We start from the raw sequence: 9564 nt of genomic DNA, 5'->3' as shown, positions 1-9564 counted from the left end.
TTTGTACAGATGTTAAAACAGCTAATGGTATTCTTAAAACTACTTAATGTAGGTAGTGTTGAAAATATTTTAGAAAAGTAATAAAAAAACCACAACAACACTCATTTTTTTAAACAGTGGTGGAACGTACAGTAACCTATCTAACGCCCTAACTCTATTGATTCTCACTATCATTATTGCATGGATCTTATTTAACTGTTACATTATATACTGAAAAAACATTTTTATTTCCTTTTTATGGAATAATGCAGTGTTGATATTAAATTTAGTACCTCCAATACAGTGACTCTCTAATGTACAGTAGAGTACCTGTTTTTTTAGATATATTAATTCAATTGAGAAACTATATATGAAAAAGTCCAGGTATTTAATTATTAAGTATTTGATAGCTATAGGTTTTATTTACAATTATACATGTGTTATGCCTTATATTATTAATGTTATTAGCTCATTATGGTTCACTAGGCCACTTCCACGATAAAAAAGTACAACCTACTTCTTAAAGTTATATTTAATTTTTAATTGGTTAAAAAATACACACATTATAAACTGTCATTATCATTTTTTATCATTATCATCTTTAAACAATTAAATTGTCCTTCTAGTTGAGTTATACTGTTCAACATTTCCAACCACAACCGTTCACACTAATAACAATGATGTCCTCTCTACGGCTACTATTTTCATTGTTGTCAAACCAGTTTATTCACATCCAAAATAGGAATACTGTTTACAAGTCTATTATTTTAATTTCTAATTTAAAAAAATTTGTCAATAAATTCATCATTGATATATTTTATATGCCATGTATAATGAAAAACATGTTTACCTTAGCCTCACATATTTCGTAAAATGACGGAAGTATAAATATTTATAATGATAGAAAATGTATTTTATATTTCCCTTTTCATTATATATAAGATATATAGAAATATATAACAATCCAATATTTATAATAATACATTATAATATAAAGAATAACAATAATAAATTTAAATTAGTTATATTTAAAATAATATTTTTAAAACAAAATTAACTATCAAATAAAATAATACTTTATAAAGAAAATGATATGGAATATGTTCCTAATAATAGTTAAATAATTAAACGATTAAAACAACAATTTATATCAACTAATAATGTTATTATCATTGGTTATTTCTAGAAATTGAGCACAAATATCTCTCCAGCATTCGCCCTTTTGATTGAACACAAACTTGTAGTAATTTCCATCAGCACAAATTACTATTTAAACAAGTTAAAAATTATAATGTGCTAACAAACTTAAAATTTAAATCATTACCTATGATACAATTATTTTCTGATCCAAATGCACAAACACACTGTGGGCCATTAGGTACTTGAAATTTACAGAAGCTCCAACTAGAGCTAAAGTATTTCGGTAAAAAATTTGAAGCTAAACTTGACTGTTTATTTAAACTTTGGTCTTCTAATGCAAATATATGAATGGTTCCATGATCACTAGCCACACACATCATAGTTGAATCCGCATTGAAGTTAATACTAAATTATTGTTGTAAATAAATGAATAAACAAATAAAATACATATTAAGATCAAAACTTCATCTGTAAGTTTTTAAAAAAAAAACAAAATAAATTACCAATAAATTTGAGCTGTATTAGTTCCTCTTCGAAATTCATATAACATATTTCCAGACTTTGTGTCAAATACTCTTATTAGAGTTCCCTAAAAAAATGTTTTTATTTTCTTTCATTAGTTTTATCTAAAAGTATAATTTGTTTGATTATAATGTACTCTTTCAGATGCTGTGGCCAGTCTTGTACCCTGTAAATTAAGAGCTATACATCCTAAGAGGGTTTCATGTGCAGCAATATCCAGAGGAGGTTTATCTGTATCTGCTAGATCTACTAATTGAACATGTCCCATTTTTCGTCCAGGGAATGCTAATAATGAATTGTTGCTATTGGGGCATAGCATACACAAACCTAAAAATATAATTATTTAATTTAACCAGGTATTAGTTGTTAAAAACAATGAAAAGATAGTTATAACTTATTAATGATAATATATACCTTTTGGATTGGCATGAGTTTCAAACACATGTAGCTGCTGTGGAGTTTGCGTGAACGTGTACACTTTGATGACACCTTCAAGCACAACAACTATCCGATCTCTTCTTAGCCGCACACATAGCACGTGTGTGTTGAACTCCAAAGTAATCACAGAATCTTTTTTCAGATCATCCCAGATAACAACTGTGGGAAAAACAACCTCACAAATGAAAACGCTGATGGGTTTAATTTTTGTGCAACTGAGGTCGTACCTCTGTTAGTTGGATATTTTGGTGATGTGCCTCCACCAACCATAGCTAAATAGTTACATCTAAATAACATTTCTACAAAGGCAAGGCCACCATCTGGAAAGTCTTGGCGCACTTTTTCTTTTAAAGGGTCACAGTTGTAAACTCTAAAGCCCTTATCCATACCACAAGCAAAACATCCTGAAAACAAATCATAATTAATTAGAATTAGATTTTTTGGTATACCTATATCTCATTTATCAGACACACTTTTTTTAATTTTTTTTTTAAACTTATGCAGTTAAGTATACTAAAACAATAGTGAAGTCAGAATTTGGCGGTCGGAGTAAGTTTCAAAGTTATGATATTTTATCTTTAATATTTTATATTATGAAAAACCATTTCAAGATTCAATCAATTTGCAACAAGATCCAGGTCCATACACATGACATTCTATCAGATAATAAGATCAAGCTAAAAATGTAAGAAATTCCTGAAACTGGTTAATTAGGTTCCTAAACATTTTTGTGTAACAATATTTACGTTGACATTAATATGGGCTGTGAAAAATGGTGTAATATTAATGTTGAAAAAAGTAACTATATACCTATTTACCAAGGGCATCCATGGGAATTTGTCAAGGGGAGGGCAAAATATTTTCCTTTGTACATTTTTGTCTCATTATCCTATTAGTTATTAAGTATATTTGTGATATGTTTTATTTCATAAAGACAAGGAATGTAAAAATATTTATGAATTAGATTGTTTTAGATAGTTAGTTAAAACTTAATCTTACAGCATTAATTTTAATTAATTGTTATGTAATTTTAAATAATTTATAAAATTAAATATTTCTAGCCTATTCAGTCATTAATACCACAAACTTGAAAAGTTTAAACTATTGTAGGTATGCCATCTACAAACATTTATTTTATTATCAAAAAAGTAAAAACTTGGTTGACCATAGTATTGCACTTAGTCCCACTATTACATCTCATAATCTATAAAAACAACGTTCTGACATTCATAATTGAGTGTAATAAATGTCACTCTGTAAAAAAAAAAAATTTTTATTTTTAATTTAAAAAAAATTTATTTTGCGATATTTTATATTACCATGGTAATGATTGAGATTTGGATTACGATGCACTTTGCGATACTCATTTTATAAAATATCTACATTAAATTTTTTGACAATTTAAAATTTTATGGTCATTTTTTGTACTTAAAGATTTTTGGAGACATTTTGAAGTTTTTTCTAAATTTAAATTTTGTTTTAAATTTTGCACATTTTTTTACATTTATTTTATAATAAATATATGATGTTAAGTCTAAACCTATAGGTATAGAAAAAAAAATTAGTTAATTTTCAGATTAAATAAGTAGTCCAAATGATAAGTTTCAACTAAAACTTTTATACAATCATTTAAAAGTTTAAAATATATATTATAATTTATACCAAATTTATTTTAAAATGCATATCTTTAATATTAAAAATAAAAATAACTTAGTGCACTATTTAGAATTGTTAGGGCATTTTTAAGTTTTTTTAGAACATTAAAATCTCGATTAAAATCATCAATGATAACCAACCCGGAAAAGCCTAGAGAGGCAACTGCCATTTACAGGTATTTTTTACAAGCAATAGCAAACCAAATGGTTATAGTATAGTTTTAAATTGTATTACTTACTTGTATTGTATTTGTAATTTACAACCTACCAGTCTTGATAGGATTACAAGTATGTTTTTTCGGTATAGGTAGTAATTAAAATATTTTTTTACGTTTATCACAAATGTATACTTAAAATTATTAATAAATACATTATATAAAATAAATAAATACATTCTTTAATTCGTTCAAGAAATTAAAATATCATATATGTGTCTATTATATTGTCGAGTTAAACTTAAGCAAGGTAGATTTGAAATTTAGATACCTATTGTGTCTTTTAAAATTGTAATATATAAAACAAAAATATTGTCCGTTGAAATACAATGGTAAACAGAAAATAAATATCTATTTAGTATTCTGAAATAAAAATTAAAGAAAAAGTTTGTATGTACAGTAGAACTTCCATATAACGGTCACCGAAGGGACTGTAAATAATGACCGCTATTTAGAGGTGCCCGTCCTACAGAGGTAGAATAACACTAGGATACACTCGATGGGACCAAAAAAATTGAACGTTACATAGAGGTGACCGTTAACGGATGTTTTACTGTATTTAAAATGGGTACACTCGAGGGTACACTTGTCAAAAAGTATTTGCAAATTATTTGAAATACCAATAAAGTATTTAAATACAAGTATTTGAATATTCAGCAAGATAGCAGATTGCCTAATGATGGGCAGGTAGGTATTTAAAGTCGTCTAATAGGTGGATCATATAGGTAATTACCTTGATCTTGATTGAAGCCAGCAAACAATAGTCGGTTGCCGTGGGGATTACTCCTGCCGATGTTCATTATTTCAAGTCGGTCGACTGGCTAGGATTTGTTCAACATAAATCCATCCGACAACACACCGTGGACGGACAGGACGTGTTCCCAAACCAACTTGTTAACCGTATCGGTGACCTATTGGCTGCGTGAGGCACCTTGGGTGCATGATAAAAACAATTCGACCAACTAAGCGTTTAACGTTTCCTTTGTAGTGCCGGGGAAGCAACAAACACATAAAATAGAATGCATACCGTTCGTGGAGACGGAAGTGTTCTGCAAAAACGGCAAAAATATAAATTTGGATTGAAACCGTTGCGGCAAAATTCTTAAATCCGGAAGTGTCGGAGGGAGAAGGAAAAAAAAACTCAAAAAACAATATTATTATTATTATTCGGGAACGAAAACAATAACAACAAACAACATCGAAAGAAACTCGTTTCGGAGACGACGGCGTTCGGGATAAATAAAATTAAAAATAATCGGAACGTCATAATAAAAGATAATGAAATTATTTATCTATCTATTTACATTCTCGTTTCTCAGTAATATTCTCACACGTCGCATCAGCTCCGGACCGTTATCAATCACCGTGGGTTGGCACCGCCGCACCGTCAGCTGAACACACGGGGAATAGTGATAGAGAAATGTAGTCACAGCAGCCTGCTGCAGCAGCAGCTGCTCTTGTTTTTGCGTTTTGCTTTATCCCGTCGACTGTTCTACTATCTATCGCAAGTCCATGACTTAGTAGTTTTTTTCCCCTTTTGTGTACAACACACGCCATTGATATTATTACTATTATTATTATTCCCAAACTGCCGGTGATTGCCGCCGCCGCCGCCTCCGATATTTTGCCGGCTCGCCGCCTATGATTGCTAGTTGCCGCCAGTCTGCGCCGACCACCAGACGATAGAGTGTGTTGATTGTAGACAGAAAGTCCGATAGTAATGTAGTATCGTTCACCGCGTTCACTCGTCGCTCGTCTTTGTGGTCGTCAGTCAGTCAATGCGCGACCGGTGCACCGGCCCTTAATTGTCTATATATAAATGTTCGTCTTTTTTTCTTCTGTAGGCCGTTAACGGTTTTTTGAAAATCGTTTAAAAGCGATCCGGCGACTACGTTGCAGCTGCCACACATTATTAACGCCATATTATTAATTATTAATAACTCAATATTCAACGTTAATATTATTATTGTCATTTCGTTGCGATGATGTCCCGTCACCCGTCGTCCGAACGCCACTCACGGCCGTCGAGTTATTGACCCATCAACATATGCTATTGGCTGCCGCTTGCTTGTCATCGGTTACGAAATCGGAAATAGGTCCCCGCGAGCCATCGACAATCAATCATCCATCCGCTCCGAAACCGGATCCGTTATTGTTCACATTCGAAGTGATTATATCCCGCAGGAGGTTCGTATTATTATAATATTATGCAATTATTATGGAATAAGTAAAGTATGGTATAATGTCATAATAATTAAATGCCTTTGTCATCATTGTGACAATATAATAGTTGCGATTTTCGAGTTCAACAGTAGGTTACCCACCTACCCATTTATATTACGCACGACAATGTGTATAGGCACCTATATTAGGTATCAGGTACGCGACGGTCGTGTTTTGTGTTTGAGAATTTTAATTTACGACGATATTTGCATAAAACGCCGATTTGTGTGAAATTGCAGGTGGTAGCCGGTACACTCTATTCTCGCCTCTACCCATATTAATTATTTATTTCAATTAACGGATTTCATATTACCCACACTATACTACCGGTGCAATATTATATGGTGCAATATTATACCTGCAACTAGGGTGCCATTACATTAGGTATACAAATATTTTTGTACAGTATAACACACCTATTTATCAATGATTTGAACAAAAAAATTGTTCTCAATAAAAATGACGACATTTATTTATTGAGGGTGGGAAAAGACTCCACCCCCTCTTTGAACCGTCCCTGGACCTTGACACGTTCTTCGCGTGATATGACTAATAATTATACAATAATAATATAAGGTACCGTCTACGTGTTATGTTACTATTTACTATTATATTATGCGGATCTATTTTTTTATACAATACGTTTTGTGTTGTCCATTAATTGTACATACGACTCGGTCAGGTTTTTTACTATTGTCAAGGTCCGGGGGGCGATTTTGGCTTTTCGTTTTGGCACTGCCGTGTAGCGTATTATTATTGTGTATTACGATACACAGCTGCAGGTTCGTGATATTAATAATAATAACGATAAAAATATGTGGTGGAGGGGAAAACAGTTTTTGAACTCGAGCCACGAACGTTTTTAAACATAGCTACAGCACGAAACGCCCTCGAGGACAAGTGACAGACCCCACCTACCCACCCTTCCACAGTTCCGCGTCGTCCCTTCGGTTATAAGACGTATTGTCACGTGCCACGACAGTCGTTGTGTGTGTGTTTATTTTATTACTTATTATGTCAAATAATATGTACGACTACAACTCCGGTCTTCTTTAAAAACCACCCCCATGCAAACCCACCGGTGGGACGTGAACCTGTGGACGGTCAGGTATACTACCCCAGTCCTCTTTCCGTCAACAAGTTTCCGGCTCCGGTTGATGACCTTACCGACTGGGACCTATTTTTTGAACTTAATCAATAACCACAATTGCACCTTATTGGGAACGTACATTGATACCTATGTACTTTATGACGATACACTGGTAATTTCTTGATTTTTTTCATGTACCATGTTATGCCAAAACATGTGAAAAAATCCTTCAGAATTAAATCGATTTTGATTATTTTTATAATGTAATTATTACCCATAAATACTCTACTCTATTTGCATAAGAATGCCCAAATTCGCACATGAATATTCATTACTGAGCGACGCAAAACTCTCATTAATCGTGTATTATAGTAGGTACAAATATTCAAATTGAATTGTATTTTAAAAATATTTTGAGCATTTTGGAAGGTTCTATTTCTATCGGTATTTTGAATAGTTTGTATTTGAACACACATTTTTCCGTTATTCATTTTAATTTTATATTCGTATTTATAATGCTCTCTGCACTCGTTTTCGGTGTCTACGCCATTGCCGTTGGTACCTAACGAAGAACTATGGTTATGGTACACGAAATATGTATGCTACTCGGTATGCTACAAATTACTAATATTGTTACAATATGCGTTTGTTTACCGTTACATACACGCGCGGTGTGCCGTAACGTATCTATATACCTATTATTTGCGCGATGAAAACTTGTTTGTGGAACACTTTCCGTCTCGTTTGGTAATTAATTATTACCAGAGTTATAATACAGAAAAACATATTTCACTGATTTTATCAAAACTATGGCGCTTGCAGGAGGGTTTAATTTGCAGAACGATTTTATACAATTGTATACATGCGTAAAATTATGTTATTTTTGTTATTACGTGTGTTATGGTAGACGTTAAGTGTTTTAACAACAAAGGGCTTCAATATAATAAAGTGGTATAATATGCTGCTATTATATTATAGTACATAATATGACTTATGAGTACCTATATTCAATAACTTATTAAGTTGTGTAGACATTTTAAACTTAACAGTAAAAATGTGTACACTGTACTACATTGTATTATCTGATTTTTACAATAAATATTAATGGAAAATTATTTTTTCGATATTCTATAGAAGTTAAGTTTAAATTGTGGCATGCGTGCGGCCGTTGACACAGTAATGAACAAACCAGTAGTCGAATTAGTAGTGTTAATATTACGCATAGCCCATAGGTATTATAGGTACTTCATGAGTTAACTTAAGACATCTACGTCTACCTATCATTATTCTTTTTGTGTAAAGGAATATAATATGCATATTATGTTGTAACATGTTACCTATAGAAAAATTAACTATTGTTCATCGATTGTTCATTAAGAAATAATAATGCAGTATCTATTCGCCGCATTGTTTACCATTCTTTACCAAGCATCTGTTATGTATTATGATATTTTCAATACTCAATGCTGTAGGTGTTGTCTAGTAGTTACCCTCAGTTTGACCTTTTGGCCCGATTGTACTCTGATAAAACAATTAAAAGGGCCTAAAATAATTCATAGATTGCTGTTTAGGTACCCTGGTACATTGGTCTTTTGTATGTATTCCGTTTCGTTAGAAATAAACTGAAATAAGATGATGTCTCGGATGATGTAGTCAGAAATAATTTCTAATTATTAGAAAAGACGAATATTCGTACGAATACACGTTCAGATAGGTAATAGCCAATAGGTAAGTGTTTCAACAAATCAAAACGTACCTACATCAAATGTTTTAGTGTGCTTAAAAATAATATAGGGTATAGTTCTAATAAAACAAACACTTCCGCTAATAACATAAAATATATAATATATTGTTTATATTTTGCAATAAATATAACGTTAACCGTTTTATTTTTTTGTTTCTACATCCTATCTAATGAAGATGTTATTTTTGAGTTTGAAAGATAATTTTCATATGCAATCAAAATTTATCAACAGATGCTAATAAAAATATAAAACTAAATTATACTGGGTGTTTCTGAAATGGATGAGGTAACTAGTATAGGCGTACTCCTCAGTGTAATGGCACAATGAAGATTTTTTGAAATTTTTATTGAAAATTTTTATTTTGAAAATTTTCTATCTTTAAAATCTGGGTTTAAACAAATTATTATTAGAATATTATCTTAAATGTAAAAATAAATGGTCAAGTTAGATTTTTTATAAAATTCTAATACAAATCGATACACCACACCATTTTTTTTTAGTGGGCGATTCGAGCGTAGATAGAAAAAAAAATTTAAAAAAAATCTTCATTGGGCCAT

General features: G+C 31.4%; 1 protein-coding gene and 1 long non-coding RNA gene across 3 annotated transcripts in view; one reads left to right on the top strand and one right to left on the bottom strand.

Moving 5' to 3' along the window:
- Positions 1-1103: 1103 nt before the first annotated feature.
- LOC100164804 (WD repeat domain phosphoinositide-interacting protein 3) lies at positions 1104-5332 on the bottom strand. Of its 2 annotated transcripts, XM_008190870.3 has the most exons (8): positions 4977-5223; positions 4683-4880; positions 2307-2483; positions 2056-2238; positions 1778-1968; positions 1623-1708; positions 1304-1524; positions 1104-1245 (listed from the first exon to the last, which is right to left on the bottom strand). In XM_008190870.3, the coding sequence occupies exons 2-8, from the start codon at positions 4747-4749 to the stop codon at positions 1130-1132; spliced, it is 1041 nt and encodes a 346-aa protein (XP_008189092.1). In that variant the 5' UTR covers positions 4750-4880; positions 4977-5223; the 3' UTR covers positions 1104-1129. The 2 variants fall into 2 exon arrangements, with proteins under 2 accessions (XP_008189092.1, XP_001951892.1); XM_001951857.5 differs by having other exon boundaries at positions 4683-5332.
- A 107-nt stretch (positions 5333-5439) lies between these two features.
- The window catches only part of LOC115034333, a 20363-nt gene continuing 16238 nt past the window's right edge, over positions 5440-9564 (top strand). The window contains exon 1 of the long non-coding RNA XR_003839705.1: positions 5440-6136. This is a non-coding gene — a long non-coding RNA (uncharacterized LOC115034333). The remainder of the gene's footprint in view (positions 6137-9564) is intronic.

Source organism: Acyrthosiphon pisum, chromosome A2 (assembly GCF_005508785.2).
Source record: "Acyrthosiphon pisum isolate AL4f chromosome A2, pea_aphid_22Mar2018_4r6ur, whole genome shotgun sequence".
NCBI lineage: Eukaryota > Metazoa > Arthropoda > Insecta > Hemiptera > Aphididae > Acyrthosiphon > Acyrthosiphon pisum.
This window is presented reverse-complemented; position numbering and strand designations above follow the sequence as displayed.